Source organism: Pseudonaja textilis, chromosome 8 (genome assembly GCF_049901715.1).
Source record: "Pseudonaja textilis isolate UNSWEBS1 chromosome 8, rPseTex1.2, whole genome shotgun sequence".
NCBI classification, from domain to species: Eukaryota; Metazoa; Chordata; class Lepidosauria; order Squamata; family Elapidae; genus Pseudonaja; species Pseudonaja textilis.
Window position 1 is genome coordinate 17,659,940 of NC_141997.1, and position 27,241 is coordinate 17,687,180.

The 27,241-nt window shown below is 37.7% G+C and overlaps 1 protein-coding gene across 3 annotated transcripts in view; it reads left to right on the forward strand.

The window, feature by feature from the left end:
• The window catches only part of HERC2 (HECT and RLD domain containing E3 ubiquitin protein ligase 2), a 94,948-nt gene that overhangs the window by 58,808 nt on the left and 8,899 nt on the right, over window positions 1-27,241 (forward strand). For 2 of the 3 annotated variants that reach the window (XM_087938435.1, XM_087938436.1), the window contains exons 58-84: window positions 711-801; window positions 1,176-1,353; window positions 1,791-1,872; window positions 3,517-3,688; window positions 4,370-4,514; window positions 5,171-5,396; window positions 5,742-5,913; window positions 6,565-6,751; window positions 7,197-7,337; window positions 7,813-8,004; window positions 11,819-11,972; window positions 13,765-13,872; window positions 14,448-14,579; window positions 15,002-15,160; window positions 15,249-15,367; window positions 15,806-15,931; window positions 16,404-16,559; window positions 16,840-16,955; window positions 17,071-17,269; window positions 18,349-18,563; window positions 20,280-20,457; window positions 21,341-21,502; window positions 22,595-22,686; window positions 23,005-23,144; window positions 24,592-24,779; window positions 25,310-25,507; window positions 25,793-25,876. In XM_087938435.1, coding sequence (XP_087794561.1) covers window positions 711-801; window positions 1,176-1,353; window positions 1,791-1,872; window positions 3,517-3,688; window positions 4,370-4,514; window positions 5,171-5,396; window positions 5,742-5,913; window positions 6,565-6,751; window positions 7,197-7,337; window positions 7,813-8,004; window positions 11,819-11,972; window positions 13,765-13,872; window positions 14,448-14,579; window positions 15,002-15,160; window positions 15,249-15,367; window positions 15,806-15,931; window positions 16,404-16,559; window positions 16,840-16,955; window positions 17,071-17,269; window positions 18,349-18,563; window positions 20,280-20,457; window positions 21,341-21,502; window positions 22,595-22,686; window positions 23,005-23,144; window positions 24,592-24,779; window positions 25,310-25,507; window positions 25,793-25,876 — 4,112 coding nt within the window. The remainder of the gene's footprint in view (window positions 1-710; window positions 802-1,175; window positions 1,354-1,790; window positions 1,873-3,516; window positions 3,689-4,369; window positions 4,515-5,170; window positions 5,397-5,741; window positions 5,914-6,564; window positions 6,752-7,196; window positions 7,338-7,812; window positions 8,005-11,818; window positions 11,973-13,764; window positions 13,873-14,447; window positions 14,580-15,001; window positions 15,161-15,248; window positions 15,368-15,805; window positions 15,932-16,403; window positions 16,560-16,839; window positions 16,956-17,070; window positions 17,270-18,348; window positions 18,564-20,279; window positions 20,458-21,340; window positions 21,503-22,594; window positions 22,687-23,004; window positions 23,145-24,591; window positions 24,780-25,309; window positions 25,508-25,792; window positions 25,877-27,241) is intronic. The other variant, XM_087938437.1, reaches the window with a different exon arrangement.

Genomic DNA, 27,241 nt, shown 5'->3' on the forward strand with positions numbered 1-27,241 from the left:
TTCTAATTACTTGATATGCTGGTGGTAAATCTGCACTCCTGTTGATTGATGAGGGGCCAATTTCCCAGGCTTCAATCACTTACCTGGCTGTTTGAGTGCCTGCTTGTCCAACAATCGCAGTAGCTGCCAAATTGAATGTGTGCCCTAGTTCATTGCAGTGTGAGGCTACTAATGAGTTTGGGTCTCCTTGTCTGACTGCTTGCTTGTGTTTTTCCAATCTGGTGGTTGGCTTCCTCCCTGTCTGTCCTACATAATCACAGAGACAGTCCATGCAGGGTATTTGGTAGGTTGCATTGGAAGTATCTCCCACCTCCAAGTGATTTTTGCAATGCATAATTTGTTCTCATATGGTAGCCTCTGGGCGGTGTGCCCACTTACAGATCTTGGAAGTTGCGTTCTACAGCTTCTGAAATGTTTTTGATGTATGGCAGAGTGTGCCATGTGGTTGGTCTTGTACCTTGTTTCTTCTTTTCTCTCCCCTTTATTTTTTTTTTTCAGTGCAATTCTCATTCCCTTTCAGTCTGACTATACTAATTGAGTCAAATATAAATTTAATATTAGCAAAAACTATTGATGATGTGTCATAAGGTTTTGTCATAAATAAGCATACAGAAAAAATTAATGTTTTTGACAAGTAGGTTGAAATATATACATTTTATTTGTTTTTTTTTCTTCCTTTAATGCTACGTCTCCTTTTCTTGTCATTCTAGGTGGTCGCCATGCTATGGCTTTAACTGTTGATGGCAAGGTATTCTCCTGGGGAGAAGGAGATGATGGAAAACTTGGACATTTCAGTAGAATGTAAGGACGGTATTTTTGCATTTGTATTGCTGGGTTGTTGTTATGCCTAATTCAGTAGATTGTGAAGAATGTTCTGAATAATCAGGAAGCAATGGGAACTATAAAGTTGATCTTAAATGGTTTTGTTTGATACAGAGCTAGTAATAACAATATTTTATTAACAGTTGCTTATCATAGTGATAATCCTTAATTTAAGGATTAAAGTAGAATTTTTTACAGACATTTTCCCAAACACTCCTTAAAAAATTAAAAATGATAAAAATCCAATGTTCAGTACACTAGAATATTTATCTTTCTATTATTAATATATAATATATACTTTCACTACATAACTTGTTTAAGCCACAAATAATACGATTTTCTTATGTTTTTAGGAACTGTGATAAACCAAGGCTGATAGAAGCACTGAAAACAAAACGTATTCGAGATATTGCCTGTGGCAGTTCCCACAGTGCTGCTATTACTTCAAGTGGAGAATTATATTCATGGGGGCTTGGTGAATATGGTCGACTAGGACATGGGGACAACACTACACAACTTAAACCAAAGATGGTAAAACCATATTCTTAGGTCGTTTTGTCTGTCTTAAAACCTCTGTCTTAGGACATTTTGAAATAAAATGAAATAAAACTATCCCAGTTGCTGTCACTCAAAAGGCAGTGAAGGAGCGAATTAAGTCTCTGTGGAAGCTTTCTTTCATCTTTACTTGGATTAGGAAATTTCAAGACAGTTTGTGTCTATTGCAGAAGGTAGCTGCTAGGTTTGTTCCTATGTTACAAACTGGAGCTTCCCTTTTCTTGGTAACGTCCTAATAAAAGGAAGAGGAATATGTACACATTTTGGATGAGTCCCGTTTTTTCTTCATGTAGGAAGGCCTTAATTTGTAACAAATCAATATCTGTTGACCAACAATTTAGAATTTAGAAATGAACACTTTGTTTAACTCTTGAAATTAATATGCTTCCGTTCACTTACTTCCTGTGTTGTAGGTTAAAGTACTTCTTGGCCACAGAGTTGTTCAAGTTGCTTGTGGAAGCAGAGATGCTCAGACTCTGGCTTTAACAGATGAGGGTAAGAAAATCATTTAGGATTCCTGCTATCCGAGAAAACTGGTTCTGCCTGGTGTGCAACGGCCAATAAATCAATACTGAGGTGGAGATTTCTAAAAGCTTCATTCTGCGCATAAGAAAGGACACGGGGATCATACTCACTAGGCCTGTGCAAAGACCATTCCATCAATAGTTACGGTTTTTATAGATATTTCTCCATAAGCCCACTTTAAGCCAATCCATCCTATGACCTTATCAAGGTTTGTTAATATTGTTTAGCTTCAGAGGTGGTATTCTGCTGGTTCTGGCATACCAGTAATGGAAATTTTGACTGGTTTGGCGAACTGGCAAATATCACCTCTGGCTGGACCCTCCCCTCCCGCCCCTTCCAGGAGTCCTCAAGTGCCCTGTTTTGGCTCACAAGTTAAGGGAGGCCTACAAGGCCTAAAATGGGGCACGGAGGTGTGTATGTGTGGTACGGCCCCCTGCAGCCCATTTTTGCTCCCAGGGTGCTGCTGGGGGGTTTACTAGGCCCAAAACGGTGTGCAGGGAAGCCTTCAAGGGAGAACGTAAGCCTTTAAGGGAGAAAGAAAGAAAGAAAAAGAAAGAAAGAGGGAGGGAGGGGAGAAAGAAAGAGAAAGAAAGAGGGAGGGAAGGGAGAAAAAGAAAGAGGGAGGAAAGGAAGGGAGAAAGGGAAGGGAAAGGAGAGTGAACAAGATGGATGGATGGATGGATGGAGAGAGGGAGGGAGGAAGGGAGAGAAAAAGGAGAGGAAGGAAGGACCACAAACCCTGGCACTAGATGAAGCTTCAGAGGATGCTTTGAAACAGTACAGCAATGCAGAGCTGGAAGGGACCTTGGAGGTCATCTAGTCCAACCCCCTGCTCCAGCAGGAAATCTTATATCATTTTGGTTATTTTGGTGCCTCTGACACAGAGGAGAACTCCCCAGGCATTGCCAAGCTCTTCCCCCTAGTAAAAAAAACAAACAAACTTAGAGCAAAAACTTTATGCAGTATTAAAAAGAAGAATAGAAAAGGTGGCTGCTATGTGTTGTTTAATGGACTGCTAAATTGGCCACAACCACCCAGTGACATGACCATGCTCACCCAGTCACATGTCCACATAGCCATGCCCGCCAACAGGTAGTAATTTTTTTTTTGGAACCTACCAATGTTTAACTTATATTTGCAGTTTAGCAATCATCAGCACATTTGCCCCTGATTTCTAGTAACAAGCAGCAGAGCATGCCGTAATTAGTGCATTAGCCCCCTCAAGTTCCTCTTTTCTCAAACTATTGCCTTTGACATATCTGTAAAACTTTATATTTATTTACACACACGCACGCTCACACACACACACACACGCACACACGCACACACACACACACACACACGGATATTCTCAGCATAATCATCTGTTTCCTGTTCTTGTGATCCTGTTTCCTGTGCATGCAGTTGCCTTGTTCTACCCTGGGCTGGCATGTTCTGAGGATTTTACTAGCTAAACTATTTCCGTTACTTCTCATGCACAAGCAAATGTCTGCAAATACCAATTCTCTAATAGAGACTACAATTTTAGGGAAAGGGGATCTTTTGCCTTTTCCTTCATTCTTATACAGTGGAGGTATCACCTTTGCAGTCTTTAATGCAGGTCTGTTCTACTAGGTCTAGTATTTTCCTGGGGAGACGGAGATTTTGGAAAACTGGGTCGAGGCGGAAGCGAAGGATGCAACATTCCTCAGAACATTGAAAGGCTGAACGGACAGGGAGTTTGTCAGATTGAGTGCGGAGCTCAGTTCTCTTTAGCTCTTACGAAATCTGGAGTAGTGTGGACATGGTATGTCATCTATAACATTTAGAGTAATTATATAAAATTAAATACGCAAATATTGTTTTTTTCATGTTGGATTTCTTACCTAATTATCTTCGACTGAATTAAATTTGTAGGGAAAACAGAATATAAATAGTGAATATTTTGTAACAGAAATGGCACAGACATGAGGTTAATTATTTACCATCAACAATCTGAGATGTCAGCTTCTTCTGTGAATGTTTTCTGTGCAGAATTAAAGGGGGCATACATTTCACTGGCTTTATTAATACCCAGCACTTCACTACTAGTTCTTTGCTTTGATACATAAAAGGATACATATGATGACTTTCATTCATATGCCCTCATGAAAAATGTAAGATAGGATGAATGTGGCTTTTAAACTTGTAAGCAAAAGTTTTACCCTCATTTGAATGTCCTTTCATTTCCTTCTCTTCAGTTGCAGAACCACTTGTACCCCCCCCTCCCCCCGCCAAATACATAAAAATGAATGATGTGGAATGGGGAAGGAAGGTTTTGATAAAGTATCAGAAAATCATGACAAGATCGAGGCTTTACTTATTCCTTGTTTCCCTTCCACTCAAGGACAGGCAGAAATCTTTATTTTTAACTCTAGGTTTCATTTATGTTTGCTTTAAATGCTTAATAATATATAGGGGTTCTAAAATTAGAATGTGCTCTCCTTAGGGGCAAAGGAGACTACTTTAGGCTAGGACACGGAACTGATGTTCATGTACGAAAACCCCAAGTCGTAGAAGGTCTGAGGGGAAAGAAGATAGTACACGTAGCTGTGGGTGCTCTTCACTGCTTAGCCGTCACAGACACTGGACAGGTAAGGACAAAAATCAGTTTACTTTGAAGACTACTATTTGGCAGTAAAACCCCATTTAAAACAACAACCACAATAGAGTAACTTTCCTTATTGAGGAGCTAATTAAGCCTTTTTCTATAGGTAAGTAAATACAGAAGTATGGAATATAGCAATAAAATGGTCCGATTAACAATTGCCACTATTGATTTTTTTTTCTTTTCCTCCTGTTCATGCATCAATCCCCTTTTCTAATAGCATTGTAAGATGTTTTCTAAGGTTTTAAAACATTGTCTATACAGATAATTCCTATTCTGTAATTGTTCTAATGCTGGTTAATAGGAAATAAAACATTTCACTTTAGCATTATTTACGAAGCCTTTTTTATAAACACTGAAAGTTATTCCTGTTGAATGAGATCTTTCCCATGCTTTTTGTTTGCTATCCAGCTAAAATAATGAAGGCTTTTTTCAAATGTTTGATACTAAAGTCCTTAAACAATTAGTCTGTGCAGTACAGTGAAGAGGCTAAGCTATCCTGTATACATACATGCATGTGGAAGAAGTAACCATGTGTTAAATATTAAATGAATTACGTATTGATTTCTCTAAACATTTTGAAAGTAGCATATGTATGCTACAGGAAAGAGTGATGCATAAAATTATATGATTTATTGGCAGGTGTATGCTTGGGGTGATAATGATCATGGACAGCAAGGCAATGGAACTACCACAGTCAACAGAAAGCCCACTCTGGTGCAGGGTTTAGAAGGCCAGAAAATAACCCGTGTTGCATGTGGATCTTCCCATAGTGTGGCTTGGACAACAATGGATGTTGCTACACCATCTGTTCATGAACCAGTTCTCTTTCAAACTGCAAGGGACCCTTTAGGCGCATCTTATTTGGGTACCATAACATTTGACCTTTCTTTCCTTAAAGGTATAAATAAGTGGGGCAAGTAGTAAGATAGAGGCATTACAGCTGTGTTTTGGCTTAAGAAGAAACAATAATGATGTTCTTAACTAGTATTGTATGATGTTCCATTAAATCTGAAGCATAGCTTGCCCTCTTGCACAATTTTTCTAGAGAAATAATTATGTGTGATATCTGTATACTTTGTAAGGATAAGATTTGATGATATTTATCAGAAAATAGGTGGCGTAAACAGAATTCAGTCTTCAATATTTGTTTTATTCTATGATAAATCATCTTCCACACTCATTGAGCTTGAATATCTTTTTTATTCTCCAGGTGTTCCGTCAGATGCTGATTCTTCTGCTTCTAGTAACAAAATCAATGGTATAAACAGCTCTAAATGTAACCGACCTTCACTTGCTAAGATCCTTTTGTCATTAGATGGAAATCTTGCCAAGCAGCAGTCATTATCTCATATATTGACAGCACTACAGATCATGTATGCTAGGTAAGCATGTATATAAAGATATATATATCTTTAATCTATATATATAAAATGCATTTACAGATTATCAAATTGCTCAAGGGTATCAGCTTTGATTAAATAGATGGAAGTTTGGAAGAAAAAAAATCTTATTTAATGAAAACTCTTAAAAACAACATATTTTGAGATAGCTTTTTATATCCCTTTGTAACAAATATGTCTCTGTACAAAGTAGTTTACCTATGCTGCTTCTGTGGACTGCAGAATTATATATATCCTATTGATTGATTCTTGGGTGTGATGTTTTTAAAATAATAATTGGGCATATTCCATTGAAAGTATTGACAAATCATTTAAGCTTTGAGCTTGAAAATATTTGTAAAACTATACAAGTCCCTTACCGTGTTACAAATAATAAAAATTTGGAAAATAATTGATAGCTAAATACTTATATTTTACACTCTTCAATGGAAATGTTTGGGATGAGAGACTTCTTTGTGTAAGTGTATGTATTTTGCTGATCGATAAATTGTCATGATCCCAAACTGCTATATCAAATGTAATCAAAAACAAGAATAGGTAAAATGGTGAAGATAACACCTCTTCTGCTATATAGTATAAGACACCTGTTCAGTGCAATGGAAGAATCTGTTAAATATTTTTCTTTTGATTTAGGGATGCTGTGGTTGGAGCACTGATGCCTGCAAGTATGATTGCACCAGTAGAGTGTTTGTCCTCATCTCCTGCACCACCTCCAGACCTTGCTTCCATAGGCAGTGCTCCCAGCCTGGATGAAAGCATGCTAGCAATTGATACAGAGGAGAGGCAGAGCCCAACACCTTGGCAAGACAGAAGGGTGGAGGTAATCTTTTCTCAGATATATGTATGATAAAGACACCATACTTAACAGGCTGCAATCTAGCCTGTAAGCTTTAAAACCAATTGTATAGGACAAATTCCCTTTTGCAGTAAAAAAAATTCCCAAACATTTAAAAGATATCCACCTTAAAATTTCTCAGTTAAATTTGTGGTTTAAATATCTAGGCCAGATAGGTTAAAAAAAGAATCTGATTTGAAAAGGTCACTAAAATAAGTAATAAGGCATTCAAGCGTACTCAGGTTGGAGGGGCTGTTTATTGTTACTATATTTTGTTTTGATTTGGGAGGAGTGTACAGAAAAGAAACTATAGGTAGTCATTAAGTATTAACGCAAGACCTTAATTCTTCAGTTGGGGACTTCCGAAGTCCTAATCTATCTGCCTTATCAGGCTCTCTTTTATTAGACCTCTGCTGCTCTGCTTATGTAGGTGGCTTCTGCAGAAGATGCCTTGACTCCCTCTGCTGTGACTCCCTCTGCTTCAGCGGCTTCATCTCGTCCTTTCATTCCTGTCACAGATGATCCTGGAGCAGCCAGTATAATAGCAGAGACAATGACCAAAACCAAAGAAGTAAGATCCTTGCTTGTACCGATTTCACACTTAACTAGATTTTCTTCAAAAATAATTGAATATATATGAGGATGGAGAGATTTGTGGTGAATATCTAATGAGATATATCATATGCTATATTGTAGACTCTGTTCTTCTGTAATTATAACAAAAAGCATTTGCCTGTTTTACAATATTTTATTTAACTGAATTAATAAAATTCTGTAGAGCTGTCAAGTAACAAATTGCTTTCACCATCTTTCAATGATAAAAATTCAGCTTCAGAAAAAGTATTTCCTATTTAATAATTTCTAAATTTAGCTTCTCTACAAACTTTCCGTATATTTTGAAATGCTAAAACTTTGATAGTTAAATCAGAAATAAGTATCTAAAGCTATATAAACCAAAACTAAATATTAATACATGTTGAGAATTTGTACTTTCCTCTTTTTCCATCATTATGGTGCTCTGCCTCGTGTTCCATTTTATTTTGAAGGATGTAGAAAGCCAAAGCAAAGTCTCTGGGCCGGAGCCTCAGTACTTGGATGAATTCACCAGTCTCTTGGTACCAGATGATACCCGAGTTATGGTTGACCTATTGAAGTTGGCTGTATCAGGACGTGCTGGAGAGAAGGGGAAAGACGTCCTTTCTGCTGTGCTGTCTGGCATGGGTACTGCTTATCCTCAGGTAAGTTAAATTGTTGCTGCATTATTTATTCTGTATTTGTTGCTAATTAGTTGCTGTGAAACACGCCGAAGTGATTACTTGGTACTTCTAATGTCTTAATTATTACAACCCTATTGAAAATTTGAGGGCTGATGAACCAAAGTATAAAGAGTAGAAATATAGAAAAAGAAAATAAGAATAGGCCAGCCCAAGTTAGAGAGTAAGTGTCTAGGACTGAGAATACTTGTATCTGTAATGTAATGTACCCAACGGATAGGCAATCAGTGCTTTCAAGATGCAGTCACTGTAATTGTTTATGTATTGTTTATGCTTGAGGGCACAAGGCAGATCATCTATTTTGGTGATTAATCAAATACAATCACGGTTTCCTCTCATTATTAAAAAATAATGGTCCACTCAAACTATTGATAACTCCAGATAGCTTTCAGAATAGGAATTTTCCTCTTTCCTCTGTTGGAGATATTTAAATTGTTTTTGGCTGATCCCTGGAATAGAGAAATTATCCAGATGACAATCACTGTTGCTTCTGAGCACTATAGCCAAATTATCCCCTGCTCTCCTGAAAGCAACGAAGTGGAAAGAACAACAACTTCGGTGCAAATTAAACAAATCTCAGGATGACTCAAATTGGTTACAGGTGAAGACTATTTCACTTGTAGTCCTGTGGTGAAAGCAGCAAGGATCTGTTCTCAGGTTTTGCTCAGAATAGGTTGGTGTTTCTTTCCCATATTATGCGTGGCATCTTCTCCATTTTCTCCTTGATGCTGGAGAGAGGAACCAGAGCAGCATGATGGCAAGCTGTGAACATTTTGCAATATTCTTTACTGACAAATTCATTTGTATCTGTTTCAATTTAGACTCCAATGTTGGGCAGAGTTTACACCGACTTTGAAACACTTGTTTACATTTTTTCCCAAGTGTGTGAAACTTTAAAAGTGGAAAGGTGAAGATTACCACCACACCAATTTATTGTCTCTTCTTTTGAGGCTGACAACAAAGAAATGTTATAATTAAGATACCTAATTAATGCTACCTCAGAGGAATGTTTCTCTGCCAGCTTAAAGACAGAAAAGATAAGAACATTATTTCAGAAAATTTCCATTTAAGTAATATCAACCAGTTTCAAGCTTACCATTTGTGGCTAGTATAATAGACAATGTGATGGCTCTGCCACTCCAATATCCTTGAGAATTCCGATCATCTTGATCCATTTAATTTGGGATTTCAACCAGGATATGAAACTAATAAGATTGCTAATTTGGCATGGATGACCTACAACAAGAACTAGATAAGAGGAATGTATAACTATTTATTTTCTTTGACTTCTCAATGACTTTTGATGCTATCGATCATGATATTCTTGTTGAACTCGTAATACGACTGGATCTTGGGGGCATTGTTTCATATAATTAGGTCCTTTCTGTTGGGTTGTGTCCATAAGGTGATATGACACAGCAGGCCATTCCTTGTATGTTTGCTCAAAACCTTTTAATTTAGTGGGTAGAGAGAAGCACAAAGGAATCTGCTATTCTGGACTTGATAGTAATCAATAGAAAATATGATAGTATAATTTCTTACTGTTAAGCTAATTAAAGCTGAATGCAGTCAAACATACCCTGGACTAAGCATATTATAATAAGTTTGAAACAAGCTTGAAACAATAATAAGTGGAAATCCATGGCAGCAGCTGTGCATAAAGAATTTAAAACTAACCTGGACTTTTTCAGTTATGTTCGGAATAAGAGAAAAGCGACAGTATACTAGCTAGTCAGTGAAATGCAAATTTATAACAAAGCAGAGCTTCTCAACTTTTATTTATGCTTTGGAAACATTTGAAAAAACTAGTTGGAGTAGGTTCAGAGAATAATGCTATGGATAATTAGTGGTCTGATAGCTAAGTCTTATAGCACTCTAGGATTTGAGGGCTAATTCCAGTTTTTGAGGGGCTGCCACAGAGAAGAAGGGGTCAACTTCTTCTCCAAAGCACCAGAAGGCAAGATAAGAAATAATGGATGGAAACTACTCAAGGAGAGAAGCAATTTGGAATTAAGGAGAAACTTCCTAACAGTGAGAACTACTAACGAATGGAACTGCTTGCCTTCAGAAGTTGTGGGTGCTCCATCATTGTAGGCTTTTAAGAAGACACTGGATAGCCGTTTGTCTGGAATTATCCCAGGGCAGTATGTCTTTTGAATTCTGCTGTATAGTGCAGTGTTGGTGCTGTGTCAGGGGTTTTCGGTTCAATGTGTGGAGGGTGAAGGATGTGTGTTTGTGTTTATTTTCATGGATATGGTCATGATGTGCACTGAAGATGGTGTTTGACTTTGTTCTATGAGGTGCAATGACAATAAAGTAAACTACACTAAACAATCTGGAATTAAGGAGAAACTTCTTAACAGTAAAAGCAATTAACTAGTGGGACAGTTTGCCTTCAGAAGTTGTGGGTGCTTCATGACTGGAGGTTTTTAAGAAGAGACTTGTCTGAAATGGTATGGGCTCTCCTGTTTGAGCAGTGGGTTGGACTGGAAGACCTCCAAGGTCCTTTCTAACTCTGTTCTGATTGATTGATTGATTGATTGATTGATTGATTGATTGAAGTAGAGATTGAGAGATGACATTTTTTATCTCAACAGATATCTGATAGCATTTCTCAAATATCTGAAGATCGTCACACAGTAAAAAGTCCTGACCATGAAATTACAGACCATGAAATAATGGGGTCAATTTTGAGGAAATAAGATTCTAGTTCGATGTCAAGAAAATCTATCTGATAATAAGTAAAACCAATTACCTAATGAAAAGATTGGCTGTCCTGTTATGTTCATGAACAGAATCGATGGTTTGGAGTGAATTCTTTAATTTGGATTCCTGCATTGAATAAGTAGTAAATAAGAGATGAACAATGCCATAAATGTCTATCATTATATACTATGCTGCTCAGTATTTATATGAAAAGGTTGGGATAAATTATCAGGCGCTTGAAAGTGAAGGGCCATCATTCTTCTGATGTAGCCGCACTGTTCCTTGCCATCTCTGTCCAAGGAAGCAGTAGATTTGCATTACTCATGCTTGTTCAGTAAGGTTAAAAAGCCAAAATCAAGATCAAACAATCTAGAAGTATTCCTAATAAATACATAATTTTTTAAAAAAACAAACAGGTTGTAGGTTATATTTCAGTCTATTCCTGATGGAGTTGTACCACTTTTGGAAGAACTCCTTGAACTTAGATTTTCATGTTGTAATAGCAAAAATTTTATTTGAAGAGGTTTGGAATAGTTGAATTACTAGATTCTAGTAGTTTGCATTTGTGCAGATTACAGCATCTTATTCACTAACTTCTTGTGTTCACTACCAGGAATGTATTATCACATGGTGAAAGACATCTGTTGTTGTTGTTAGTTATTTCCAAACACAACTTAAGGTATAGAACATTGAAAGCTTTAGCCTTTCTGGACATCCTGTCAAGACCAGTAGAACCCTTTTGTCACTTTTTGACATCTGCTTGGCAGGAATACAGGAGAGGGCCATCTTCTATCTATCTTGTTCCAAGCAAAGGAGATTTTATCTATTCCCTAGTCTTCCTCCTTTTAAGAATAAAAGCTTAGTCTTTCCTCTTCAGCCAGGTATTTTCAGTTAATTTTAATGACAGTTTTCTTTAAAAAATTAACAGTTTTGTGGAGTATTTTTTGTTAAGTCATTCAGTAGGCAGAAAGCCATGATCTAAATAATATTTAAATAAAGATAAAAATTAATGATTTATAATTTGTAAGTCATTTTGTCTGAAGATTAGATTAAAAAAAGGCTTTATTTTCAGGTGGCCGATATGTTGTTGGAACTGTGTGTTACTGAGTTGGAAGATGTGGCAACTGATTCACAAAGTGGTCGTCTCTCTTCTCAGCCCGTGGTGGTAGAAAGTAGTCATCCATATACTGATGATACTTCTACCAGTGGCACTGTTAAAATACCAGGTACTAAATTTTTTAAAAGAGTATCCTGAAATCAGACATAGGATATTTACTGCCATTGTAAGTTGTATTGGGAATATATAGTAGTTTTAGCTTCGATGAAAGTGATCTAAAATGTCTAAATTGTTGCTAAGGTCATATAATACATACTTGATCAGCCCTGGTCCCACAGACTTTTACCGTGTTTCTCCAACAATACGCCCTCCACCAATAGGAAGGCCCAGCATGTTTTTTTGGCATAAAATCAAATTAAGCCCCTCCCCCCAAATTTAGGCCTATTTTAAAACATGCAAAATAAGGGGGAAGGGCGGGGGGGGGACTTGCTGTTAGGAGCACCCCGCGGGCAGCAATTCCTCACCACCAGCCGCTCCTAACGGGCTATCATGGCCAGGAGATAATTCCTTGTTGATATTGACAACCAGCCATGTTGTGATCCACTAGTGAGGTTGCCATCTCGGATGGAGGCATCGTAGTCTCCCTCTCATGCTCACTGAACTTCGCACAGACCAAAATAAAAAGATTGCCCGCCGTCATGTTTGGAGCTGCCGCTTCCGCATTTGGAGCTGCTGCCGCCATTTGGAGCTCCAAACAGCTGCAGTGCTCCAAACGCGAAGCCGGTTGCTAAAGAGCCAAAAAGCAGCAAGGGCGTCAGGTGGAAAGGACAGGGTCGCGATCACACGGAGATGCCCAAAGCGCGGAGCGCACATAACTAAAGGTGGCACACGCAGTTGGCTTGGGGACTACAAGGCAGCATCTGCGCCTCTTCCCGGGAGTGTCTAGGCTGCTTCCGGAGCTACGGGACACTCTCCGTTGCCTACCGGCCCTTCTTCCTTGGGCTCCCTGCCCTGGGGTACACCCACTTCCTCCTGCAAATTACGCCTTGCAACTCTTCTTTCCCTTTCCTCTCGCTCCAAAAAGATCACCATCGTTTCCCGCCGATTTGGGCTTCCAGCCACGTTGTGATCCACTAGTAAGGTTGCCATCTCGGATGGAGGCATCGCAGTCTCCCTCTCTTGCTTGCTCTGAACTTCGCGCGGACCAAAATAAAAAGATCGCCCGCCGTCATGTTTGGAGCTGCCACTTCCACGTTTGGAGCACTGCCGCTGTTTGGAGCTCCAAATGGCGGCACTCCAAACACGGAAGCGGCAGCTCCAAACGTGGCGGCAGAATGGGCAGAAGGGAAAGCAACAGCGGCGGGTGCCAAAGGTATCTGCAGCAAAGGTGGGAGTAGGGAGCTCTCTGCGCTTCGCCATGATCACCCGTTAGGAGCGGCTGGTGGCGAGGAGTCAAGGGGGGGAATTAAGTCACCCCCAAAAAGACGGCCTAGCCGTTTTTGGGGGGCTCAAAAAAAAATAAGGCTCAGCCTTATTATGTGAGAAACACGGTAAAAGATAGCAAAAGGGCAGGCATAATATTATGCAATATAATGATTCGTATACTGTACCATAATAATGCTGTTGCAGTGCTAGATTAATTTAGAAGCAGTGTTCCTGTATCTATTAAAATTATTTCAGGTATATTGGCTTAATAAAATCATATTACAGATTATTACTAGTGCAATTAAATAACCTTTTAGGATTTAGGTTCAGGATTGGAGTAGTGGTTCTAAACTATGTGCACTTGAATTAATATTGTGCAATTAAGTTTCAGATATTCATCATGTAAGGCTTTAATTATCTTGCCTGAAAAGACCATTAAATTCAACTAAACAATGAATACAGATTTAAAGGAAACAAATCTTTCTCTTCTTTCTTCTGAGTCTTTTGATTTTACTTTTGTTGCATTCATTCTTCAGGTGCTGAAGGTCTTAGAGTAGAATTTGACCGCCAGTGCTCCACAGAACGACGCCATGATCCTCTCACTGTCATGGATGGAGTCAACCGGATAGTTTCTGTGAGATCAGGTAATGAGATATGTATGTGACATTTTAAGTTAGAAAAAAGTTTTTCTGGATGAACTTCATGTTGAAGGTATGTAAATATAATAGAATTATAAATAAATTAAAATGTTTAATTCTGATACATTTCATAAATCAGAAGTAATAATTCAATTCTGCCCCTTCCTCCCATCCCTATATTATGTTGTACTTTCTGGCATTTTTTCTCCTATTTCAATTTCTTGAACCGCCTATTTTTGTTTTTTCCAATTTTTAATGTTGATGCTGTTTTCTGATTATGCTTTGCAAAACTTGTATTTGGGGAAGATCTTTCAAAATGGAGTAATCATTTGGGCCTGAGCATCCCTTCTAGCCCTTTTAATGTTGCCCCTCAATGTCTCAGGAAAAAAAAAACCAGTCTGATTGGAATGTTATATAATGACCTGCTGCATTTGGAATCATGATCTTCAGTGAAGATGAAAAGTTGTGACTAGAGGATCATCATGATGTATTGTGCTCCTTTATGTGGCAGAGCGAAAATAATAGATTCCCTTCCTGAATAGATCAAAGATTAAAGTGACTACTTTATCTAAATATTTCAGGTCGTGAATGGTCTGACTGGTCTAGTGAACTGCGCATTCCAGGTGATGAATTAAAATGGAAATTTATCAGTGATGGCTCTGTGAATGGATGGGGTTGGCGCTTCACAGTTTATCCCATCATGCCAGCTGCAGGTGAATCCCATGTATTGTTTCAGGATAGAAATATTTTTCTGTACTGGCATATTTGTTCTTTTCATTTTTCACTTGAGTTATTAGCAAGCAGCTTAAATAGCAGACAAGAGGGAGATTTACTCCTGTGTTAAAGATACTGTGGTTGGTATCTAATTCATAAAATGATTAACTAAGCCAGGGTTAGCTTTTCATCCATTGATGGCAGCCATATGTCTGTGATAAAAGGTTTTTTTTTAGATACAAATAAAGCATTAAATGAGATTATAACCATTATAGGTATATTTGGAATTTACATGAATTGTTAAGTCGTTATCTTTCATTTACTTTCCCGGCACCATTCAATTGTGCTTGTTTTATTTCTCTAAATATTATTACTAATTTTTGATTGGGAAATGACTAATATTTTGGACTTTTTCCTACAGGCCCAAAAGATCTTCTTTCAGATCGCTGTATTCTTTCTTGCCCGTCAATGGATTTGGTAACATGTTTACTGGATTTCCGTTTGAATTTTGCTTCTAACAGGAGCATAGTTCCTCGCTTAGCAGCTTCATTAGCTGCATGTGCTCAACTAAGCGCTCTAGGTGAGTTCACGTTTCTATTGAGCTTCTGATTTCTAATACTGAAAAACCTTTTCTTAAGTCTGTGTGCATTTTTCTGTATATCTTTTAGCTGCTGGCCACCGAATGTGGGCTTTACAAAGACTACGAAAGTTACTGACTACTGAGTTTGGCCAATCAATTAATATCAATCGAATCCTAGGAGATAATGATGGTGAAGCACGAACTATGGTAAAATTACCAAGCCTCCCATTACTAGTATCATAAATTCTGTGGCTGGCTTAAATCTTAGAAGTACAGATATAAATCTAAATCTCCCTCCCTCTGTGTCTCTTTCTCTCTCTTGTTTCTTAAGCTGTACAATTGAGCAATGTTTTGATTTCAGAATGTATGTGGGATCATCTGGATATCTGAGGGGGAGGGCAGTTAAGAAATATGAAGCATAAATAAATACAAATAAAAAATTGACTTCTTTGACTAAAAATTGTACTTGGATACTGGCTTTGTCAAATATGCCTGTATGTTTCCAATCCTTGGTATAAATTGTGGAAGGCTATGATGGATAATATTTTCAAACTAGAAAATTATATCTTGTTGTGAGTTATATGCAACATTAGAAAACTATCATTGCTATCTAATCCTTTTTTTGTGTGTGTGTATGTGTGTCAGAGTTTCACTGGCAGTGCCTTAGCTGCTCTAGTTAAAGGCCTTCCTGAAGCTTTACAGCGGCAGTTTGATTATGAAGATCCCATTGTCAGAGGTGGCAAACAACTGCTTCATAGTCCTTTTTTTAAGGTAATTTAACATTGGGTGCAAAAGATTTAAAATTCAGAAATGGGAATCCTTTAGCATTGCTTGTAAGCAAACCTGAATGGTCAGCCTGAAATTTCATCTGAATATATAGTAGAATTATTTTGATTAAAATGAAGAATGCATCAAAGCTAGTCATGGGCTTTAAAAGAATAAATTCTTTTTCTTTCATGTAAGGACTGAGCTGTTATTTCTTTAAATAAAGAGCAGTGCAGTAATTGAAGAATTAAAATCTTTTGATTTTATACTTTTATTGTTAATTGTTTCAGTGTATTTCAGTGCATCAAAGTGGTTTCTTATTCAATTTATTGAATAATCATTGCATCCTTGCCATAATGTTTACCAATACCACTGGCACCTCCACCTCCAGTAATAAAATGAAGCCAAGGAGACTCCAGTAATAAAATCAATCTGACAAATGTTTTTTCTTTTGAAACTTACTGTTTTATTTGTATAGGTGCTTGTAGCCCTTGCTTGTGATCTGGAATTAGATACTCTTCCCTGCTGTGCGGAGACACACAAATGGGCTTGGTTTAGAAGATACTGCATGGCTTCCAGAGTTGCTGTAGCCCTTGATAAAAGAACACCACTGCCTCGCCTCTTTCTTGATGAGGTACTGGTTTAACATAATGTTTATTTAGTTGGAAATTCAAATGTTGGTTCTCAAAACAATGCACAAAAGTCTGTTCTATAAATACTCATTTAAATCGGTTATCCACATTATATTGGATGAAGACTGTGAAGATATATGTGGTTTGAAGTCTGTCAGTGTTGGACCCATTGCCATAACTTGCCCTATTTCATAATGGGATTTTAATTACTCATTATAGACTCAAAACTTCAAACAACATTCAAGTTCAACTGATCACAAAATACCATACTTTCAATTATAGGTTGCCAAGAAAATTCAAGAATTAATGGCAGATCATGAAAATATTGATATTCTGCATGAGAGCCACGAAGTTTTTAAAAGAGAACAAGATGAACAGCTTGTACAGTGGATGAACAGGTTCTTTGATGCTATATTTTTTTGGGGTGGAGAAGGCTTTTGGTAAATTCTAAGTATGTAAAGAATTGGGGTTTTAGGGAATTTTACATGGTTAAGGTTTTTTTCCTTCTAACAGGAGACCAGATGATTGGACACTTTCTGCAGGAGGCAGTGGAACAATATATGGCTGGGGCCATAATCACAGAGGACAACTTGGAGGTATAGAAGGAGCAAAAGTTAAGGTTCCTACACCATGTGAAGCTCTTGCTACGCTTAGACCAGTACAGTTAATAGGTGGTGAGCAGACACTTTTTGCAGTGACTGCTGATGGGAAGGTAAGGAGCATATTTATGTATAAAATCTTCTCCTCTCCTCTGCCCTCCTCTTATTAATATGTATGCTTATTGAAATAAAACCAAGGATTGAAACTGTCAATAAAACCAGTTAAGACATAGACATGCCAAATATTAGTGGTATTGAGAATATCCCAAAGAATCTATAAAGCGAGAGATAGTACTGTGAATGAAAACCAAAGATTTACTCATTAAAGGAAAATTATTATCTTATTAAAAATAATGGATCACACTGCTGTGTGTGGCATATACTGTTATATTCCATGCCTTAAACCAGGAACCGTGGTGGCACAGTGGTTAGAATACAGTATTGCAGGCTAACTCTGCCCATAGCAAGCAGTTCGATCCTGACCATCTCAAGATTGACTCAGCCTTGTGTTTTTTTGAGGTTGGTAAAATGAGGACCCAAATTGTTGGAGGCGATATATTGACTCTGTAAACCTCTTAGAGAGGGCTGTAAAGCCCTATGAAGCAGTATATAAGTTTAAGTGCTATTGCTATAAATAGTGCCTTATTTCTATCCAAATCTTCCACAATTACTTAATAAATTCTCATCTCAAAAGCATCTTTCAAAAAGAATTATTACAGTAGTGGGCTTTGAATGTTGGAATTGAACTTTCTAGATGGAAACTGACCATGCCTTCCATAATAAAAGAACAGCCTGGGTAATGACAATAATGGGAAGAGTTAATACTGATTATTTATTGTGGTAATATTTTAGAAATCAGACCAAATGCCGGGGAGTGTTCATTTACAATCACTTGAATTTTATGGAACTGCAATGTTTTGAAACTTTCTCTAGCTGAACTTTTTAGCAGGCATAAATCCATACATGGGCTGCACATGGATGGTAACACCAAGATTTGTAGAATACAGACAAAGCTAGCAAAGAGAACATGATTATCAGCCCAAAATATACAAATGATTCTAGGCAAAGTAAACAGAATTGGTGAAAAACAACAAAGATCTTAATTTTAGATAGCAGTACTGTTCTTGATGCCATCTAATATTTATATTCGTGTGTGAGAAATTCATACAAGTAATACATTTTTTTATTTTAGCTCTATGCCACAGGATATGGTGCAGGTGGAAGACTTGGAATTGGGGGGACAGAGTCTGTTTCTACTCCCACATTACTAGAATCCATTCAGCATGTGTTTATCAAGAAAGTTGCTGTGAATTCTGGAGGAAAACATTGTCTAGCATTGTCTTCAGAGGGAGAGGTTTATTCCTGGGGTGAAGCAGAGGATGGCAAACTGGGCCATGGCAACCGGAGGTAGCACAATTTTATAAGTAATATCATATATGTTCCATAGATGTGTAAAATCCTAAAGCAGCTTTGTGTAGTAGTTAAAAGTGCTGGCTTAGAAGCCTGGAGACTGAGTTCTACTCCTGTTTTAGGCATGAAATTTATTTGGATAATTGAGGATTAGTCACTCTAGAAAGAAAGTACTTCAATCATTTCTGAAAATGTTGTCCCAAATACCTGCAGGATTTGTTTCGGTGGTCACCAGGAGCCACAACTGACTTGATAGATCATAGCAGCAAAGCAATGAAGCTGCAGTGTTTATAATAAACCAAATAATAAGCCAAGTAATAATTTAACAGGAAATAGAAAACTTTAATACATCAATTGGACTAGACATTGGTGCATGGTGCAGGTTTGAATTGCACTAACCACTAATCTATATCAGGGATTTTGAAGTAGCAGGCATAGTTCACAATGTAGTGCATGCGTTTGAGAGAAAGAGGGAAGCTGGGAGTATGGAATTGCAGTAGCTTATCAGTGGAATTTTTCCCCATAAGTTCAGAGTGGAACAAAACATGAGAGCTCTGTATAATTCTTAAAGCAGGGGTCCCCAACCACCGGGCCGCGGACCGGTACCAGTCCGTGGATCATTTGGTACCGGTCCGCAAAGAAAATAAAAAATAAAATAAAAATGGCGGCTTTCTTCGCCTTCGGTGAATGCTGCTGGGATCAGGGATCAAGGACACAAATGAAAGAAGGGGAGGGAGGAAGCAACCAAAGCCTGTCCTGCTCTTCGGCTCAGCGGCTTCAGTTTCCTCCCGCCTCGTTCCTCTCTCAGTCACTCTCTCGCTCCTCCACCAGCCCAGGAAGAAACTGCTTCAAAGAAGCCGGCAGGGTGGCTTTTCCTGTCGGCGCAGCTCCTCCGAAGCGCCCGTTCACCCCCACCCCGCCGCACACGGTTCAATCCAGTGCTCCGTTCTGCCTGCCTGCCTGCCTTCGTTTCTGGTTGTTTCGGAGCAGCTTTGGCTGAGAATAATAACTATTTGCCTCTTTTACTCAGCCGAAGCTGCTCCGAAACAATCAGAAACGAAGGCAGGCGGGCAGAACGGAGCACTGGATTGAACCGCGGGTGGCGGCGTGGGGGTGAACGGGCGCTTCAGAGGAGCTGCGGCGACAGGAAAAGCCACCCTGCTGGCTTCTTTGAAGCAGTTTCTTCCTGGGCTGGTGGAGGAGCGAGAGAGCGACTGAGAGAGGAACGAGGCAGACACCTGAGGGATAAGGCTGAGGGAGGGAGGGAGACACCTGAGGGATGAGGCTGAGGGAGGCAGGGCTGAGAGGCGGGGCTTCTCAGCCATCCTGCAGGGACTTGTCCTGAGCCTCCCTGAACTTGGTAGTTTGCTGGCAGATGTTTTATTACCCGACTAGGTAACAACATCAGATGTTATCTAGTCAGGTAATGAAACGTCTGCAAGCAAACCACCAAACTCGGACTCCTCCCCTCCCCTCCTTGAAAAATGTCGTTCCCCCCGCCGGTCCTTGAAAAAGTGTTTCTGCGTGAAACTGGTCCCTGGTACAAAAAAGGTTGGGGACCACTGTCTTAAAGGCAGCAAAAATGTGTTAGGATTATTTATCTTGAAAAGTCTAACAACTGTGTTTTAACTGTTCCGATTAATCTGTTATACCTTGCAGTCCACAACGTATTTACTAACATTGCCCTTTATGCTTTACAATTATTTTGTTTAGTCCTTGTGATCGTCCTCGAGTAATTGAATCTTTGCGGGGCATAGAAGTTGTTGATATTGCTGCTGGTGGAGCACACAGTGCATGCATTACTGCTGCAGGAGATCTTTATACATGGGGCAAGGGAAGATACGGACGTCTTGGTCATGGGGACAGTGAGGATCAGTTGAAACCTAAGCTGGTGAGATGGTGTCCAAGTTGCATATTTGAACCCCCTTTTTTTTAACTGGTCAAGCATTCAATTCAACTCGTAATAGGTCACCTCATTATGCCAAATTTCATGCAAAAGATTTAAGGAAGTCAAAAATCAATAAACAAATAATTTTGGACCTGTTTTGCCAGACTTATTTTTGGAAGTATTCATTCATTCATTCATTCATCTGCCCATCTTAAACCAGAAATTTTTTTAAAAAAAAAATACGTAAAAACATCAACCATACAGCTATTTTAAAACTGCTATTAAAAATCCAATTACATATAAAAATATTCAAGTGGTACTGCAATCAGTGTAATACATTCAAAACAATACATTATTTTAAAAAGGAGTCAATTCAATGTATGTATTATGTAGTTATTAACATTGGATTATAATTCATATTGAAAATTCAATATAGTCGAATAAAGTCAGGGCAATCAGCTACATTTAACTTCTGTTTCAGGCTATCTTATTGATCTTTTACTTTGCTGAAATTACCTTGTAAAAATGAAAATTAAAAAACATTGCTTGAATTTCAATCCATTTTTTACTTCATTTTTATTTCAAAATCTTAAAATTGCAAAACACAATAGTATAATGTGCATGTAAATCAAAATGCAATATTAATTCAATGAAATGAGTACCACATCTAAAAGTTAATATGCCATATGTTTCTGTTTCATGAAACGCATGCAAATGATCAAACCTTTCAGAATGGTGTCTAATATGTAATGTGCCACTGTTCCACTGTACTCAATGTAATGTACCACTAAAGAGAAGACCTACATGAGTGTGTATTATTGTAGTAATTTACCTTTTAAAGTTCTGATCATTTGAATTTTGTGATAACCAAATGCTTGTTTGACAGGTTGAAGCACTCCAGGGTTATCGTGTGATTGACATAGCCTGCGGCAGTGGGGATGCACAGACCCTCTGTTTGACTGATGATGATACTGTCTGGTCCTGGGGAGATGGAGACTATGGAAAGCTTGGGAGAGGCGGAAGTGATGGTTGCAAAGTGCCAATGAAGGTACTTCATTCATACTTTAGTAAAATGAGAAAAAAATGTGCACCATTTTTCTATATTGTAAAAATATTTAGCCTTATCTGTTGGATTCGGAATAATGTTGAATGATGTGAGCTAAACAGGATTTTCATTTGAGAAAATCTGTATATATCAATAATTTCTCAGACTTAACAAATGCATTTCAGACTAGTTTGAAGAAAGTCCGATAAGTTATCACGAAGATCACGAAAGATTCTGATTTTTCCCGTGATTGGAAATATTGGTCCCTCTGGCTTGTACTTTTATTTTCAGAAATTTAAAATGAGAAAAAGCAGGAAAAGTTTTCAAATTCCTTTATACTCTAGCTGACATTCTGTGTCGCTTGCACTAAGTGTATAGTATTAATATCCACTAATATTATGAAATAATCATGGAAATATGTTAATGTATATAAACCATTAGATTTGAATCAGCATTGTGAGCCATTAAGCAACTGTTTGAAGTGTTTGAAAAGATAAGTAAATGATTTACAATTAGGTGTATGGTATTCCACATACCAGGTGTGATAGCAGAAATGTCTTCTTCCTGGCTGGTAACAAATATGAATATATCAATCAAAAGTGTATTGTCAATGCATAACATTTGTAGAATGAAATTGAAATACAGAAGATGAAGGCACATCTTTATTAATAACAGCAGTTGATCAGATTTCTATGGATGTAGCCATTTTCTTTAGAAACTAATATATGTATTTTCTGATTTTTAAGGCTCTTTTTAACAATTGTTTTAGTCTTTGTGAGACTGCACTACATGGCTATCGTCTGCTTTCATGGGAATGAAAGCTATGATCACCAATACATGGTTCAGATGTGGCCTTCATTTTCTCCGGTTTATATTTCTCTGGGGAAATGGGTGGTTTGCTCGATTAAACAGAGATGATAAAGAAAAGAGAATGAAATCAGAGTATTTTAAATTATTTCTTAAAATAATGAAACAAGGATTGTAGTAGTATCTTTTTGGATAGAATGGAGCTTTATTTTTAAGATATCACAATGTTCTGCATGTTCTGCAGTTATTTCTTTGACAAGCTGTGTTTAAACTTTCCCCCCCACCCAGATTGATTCTCTCACTGGTGTTGGAGTAGTTAAAGTAGAATGTGGCTCACAATTTTCTGTGGCCCTTACCAAATCAGGAGCTGTGTACACTTGGTAAGTGTATTTATTCTTCCAAAAAATGTAATACCACTCTTAGTGATTTATTTTCTTTTAAACAAAAGCATAATCATTGCAGGCTGGAGATTAAAAAACAGGCATTTGTTACAAACAAAGGTAAAGTATTCCTTTAGCAAAATTATGCTTCTTTAATGGAATCTAGGAAGATCACAGGTTTATCTTTGTGGTATCTGCTTTTTTCAATATAGGGAACAGAATTATATCAAAATCTATATTCTCCTAATTTACATTCCTGTAATAATTAGGAACAATTAAAGATTGATGTGTTAATTGTAATTTATTTTTTGGATACAGGGGCAAAGGCGATTACCATCGATTAGGTCATGGATCAGATGACCATGTTCGAAGACCTCGACAAGTCCAGGGTTTACAAGGGAAGAAAGTAATTGCCATAGCAACGGGCTCTTTACACTGCGTGTGTTGTACTGAAGATGGTATGTGGAATAATTCACTTCCTTTAAAAACAAAACAACAAAAACAGCCTTAAACTCCCAAAGTGAACACATTTTAGAAGACTATTATATCATTTCTGGTCTTTTGGTACACTGCTGAGTATTTACTTCAAATCCCAGTTGCCTTCCATTTTTTTAAAAAATGTGTCCTTTCACTGTTTCTGAAGAAAATTTTCCAAAATAATCTTTGCCTTATGTTCATTTTGTGAAGAACAAGACAAAGTGGTAAGCCTTTAAAATATACCCATATGTTATAATTTGCACTGCACATGTACTCCCCAAGTACATTGCTTCTGAATGCCTTTGCCAAAGGTTGTAATGAAGCAATAGAAACAGCATGTGAAAGTCAGGAAACTAGAAATTTTACAACAGAGCCAAGAAAACAAATTAGAAGCATAGGTGTATGTCATGGCTGCATTTCACCTATCCAAGCTTCATGAGCTGACAGCCAGACATTAGCCTGGGAGGGGAGGCAAGGATTGGAATGTGAAGAAAGGGGGGCCTTGAAGCCCAGTTGAGGCATTTGAGAAGTTCCAGCCAGCCAAGGTCATTACGACATGCAGATCTGGGAACCAAACACCTGTTTCCTGAACAATATGCAAGCACCTCATTGGCCCTTTGCAGATAACAGGGAATGGCCCGTGGGGTGGGGTGGGGGTTGTGGGGGGCAGGAGAGGGAACTTCCCTTTGTGTTGTTTGCATGGAAAACCTCAGATTCATCTTAGTCTTAACCATCCCATTCAGTCATCTAGCAAAGAAAGACTCCTGGCCATTTGTTTTGTCAAGGGTATACTTTACTGAAGCTGAAATAGTTACAGAAGTAGCATTCAAAATTCAGGATATTAGAAGGTAATGCTAGAATATTATCAAAAACAAGATTTGCAACAATTGACTTCAGCAAATGAATGTAATTATCCTAAGAAATACTAATAGCTTAAATTTTCTGTGCCTTCCCTCCCCCTTTCCCCCAAATTATCATTCAGGTTCAAGTATCCAGGTTCTGTTTTTCTTTTGTGCTAAAGTAGAGGCTATGCTTCTGATTTCTAACAAGCATACATTTTCAGTCTCATATATGTAGAGAATACCGTACTTCTTTGTCCAGGTTAATCAACCAGAAGACTATGTCATCACCTCTTTTCTTGAGACATGACAATTCCTGAATCACCACCTTTTTTCTCCTTCTGTTGCTAAACTGACACTAAATTAAAGGAAATACCCATGTCTGCTGAGACTGCTGAAACAGTACCTTTTATCTGTAGTATTAATATATATGTCTTATTAAATGTTTTGATTGTTGTGTGCCAATTATTACTTCTTCTCATTAAAAGGTATTGTTGAAGTCATTTTGTAAATGACATAATGTTTCTATGTCATTATTATAAGTGATTGATTTGTTTGAGTTTGTAAATAATACTTTTGAATGGTACAGGTGAAGTCTATACCTGGGGAGATAATGACGAAGGACAGCTTGGAGATGGGACAACTAATGCTATCCAAAGGCCACGTCTGGTTGCAGCACTTCAGGGTAAAAAGATCAACAGAGTAGCTTGTGGTTCAGCGCATACTTTAGCTTGGTCTACTAGTAAACCTGCTAATGCAGGCAAACTCCCATCCCAGGTAAAAAAAAATTCTTTTAACTCATGTTTTTAATCTTTTGGAAACTGTAAAATCAGAATATTAATAGTCGCAAGTATAGAAGTACAGACATTCTAGTACATTCTATTTATGTACTGGTCATGCTATTCAACGACTTGTTAGGCATGAGCCAAAAGGAATGATTTGATGAGAAAGATAATGGTTTCCCAAGACTTCTTATGATTTTAAAAATCATGACTTTAGCTTCTTCATTTTCTATGGCTTTCTCTATTTTATGGTCCCACTAGTTTTTGCTTTCAGGCAAATGGTATTTCTTGTAGATCTTCCAATGCACCATTGTTGCTACTTACTTTAATCATACCATTGTTTGTAGTCAGTATGTGAATACTGTGTATTATTATTATGATTAAAATATAAAACATATCAAAACAATGTATAATACTCAATAGAGAAAGTACCTAATTAGCTGACTATTAGGTCTTATATTATCTGTCATGAAAGAACACCTGTTGGTCAATGCACAAGAAATTCTAATGATGTGAATTTTGTAGGTTCCTATGGAATACAATCATCTACAGGAAATTCCTATCATTGCCTTGAGGAACAGATTGCTGTTACTACATCACATTTCCGAGCTCTTTTGTCCTTGTATTCCCATGTTTGATCTTGAAGGACGCCTTGATGAGACTGGCCAGGGTCCCTCAATGGGGTTTGATGCATTACGAGGAATTTTGATATCACAAGGAAAGGCATGTATCTCAAAACATCCTACTAACGATTACCAGTTACTGTCATAATGCTTAAAGTGTGCAAATTGTTAACATCTCATTCAAGATATGACTTACGATGTACAGTATAGAAAGATCATAGCATTGATACATGGAATTCAAAATATGAATTATTAATAAGGTTTCTTCTAATATATTTCTGCTAATGTAATATTTTGTATTTTAAATGAAAAATGAATAATATTAAATATTCAACCAAAAATGTATGTTTTAAAACTTACGTTCCAAGTCTCTTTCTTCTTTTAGGAGGCAGCTTTTAGAAAGGTTGTACAAGCAACTATGGTGAGAGATCGACAGCATGGGCCAGTTGTAGAACTCAACAGAATACAAGTAAGAATGTCATAATATGACTGTTGAATGTAAGATTTCTGGCCAGCCTTGTGTTTGAAGTTGAGGATTAGAGTATGGGAAACTCCACTTATAGTACTGATAGAAGTTTTTTCCGCTTTCTAATTAAGATTGATTGATGCTGATTGATTTGTGGCTTTTAAAAGCTTCACATTATTTGATAAGTCAGAAATAAAACATTTTAGTAGCCATGAGATATCTGTGAAATCTTGGTGGTTTTGTGGTAAATACCAAAAATTAATCTGTAAAGATCCAGTCTGCTTTGTGAAACTGTTCACAATTGTGTGGACTGTATGTACAAAGTCGCAGTCTGATAGGCATGTGTAATTCTGATCTTCCACAGTATATATAGCCTCTGTGAATTTATATTTCCTGGAGTTTATATTTCCTTCCCACTCTCCCTGCATCCACATATTCCTCCTCAAGAGCCCTTCTGGAAGAAAACAGGGCTATCCTAAGCAAAGTGGAATAGATGCTGGTAACATGGCTGAGTGAGGAAAGAGCTCAATTAAACAGAGCCCTGATTAATTTTGAGTGATTTTTTTTTCCCCTGAAGAACATTGTGTTTAAGTTATCTAGAAAGGCTTTTTAGGAACACAAACAGCTGAAAATAGAAACATGGCTTGGACACTTATTTTTGTTATATTGATAATCATGACATCATGACACTGATGAAAGATAGCAAATACATTCTTATGAACTCAGAGCATTAAGACTGTACTAAGACATTATGAAATTTCGGTTGCCTACAGCTCAGTCCCCAACCTTTCTGGCTCCATAGATCGGCAGTGGCGGAGGGGGGAGGGGGGGTGCGCAACTTAAATCCCACACATGTGCAAATGAAGCTTCATGCATTCCCCCATTGCTTCTGTAGCTGGGTCCCTAATAGGGGTTTGGAGGTCCCTGGTCTAAAGTATATATGAAAATCTAGATAAGGCTCAAATCACAAAAACATAATGCTTCTCTATGTAGAAATCTCACATTGTTGTCATTGTTTTACCCATCTTTAATAACTTGACATTTTTTAGAATGCCCTCCGGCATCACTAAATTTTAGGAAATTAGCATCACATGTGGTCACTTCATGGAAGGAAGTGGTTATCATAAAAAATGTCAATGACGTAAACACTTCTAATATTAGGCCTAAGGCCGGAGATATATGTTTCAAGATTTTTTTTTCCCAGAGGATGAATATACTACTGTTTATTGTTTTATTTCATTAAGCAAACCAGGCGAAAGACATTGCACATGTGCTTTGGAATAATGGGTTAATACTGTATCTCTTTAAAGGAAAATCAGTGTTAAAGTAGGAGGGAATAAGTGCAGAACAGATTGAGAATTGTGTCAC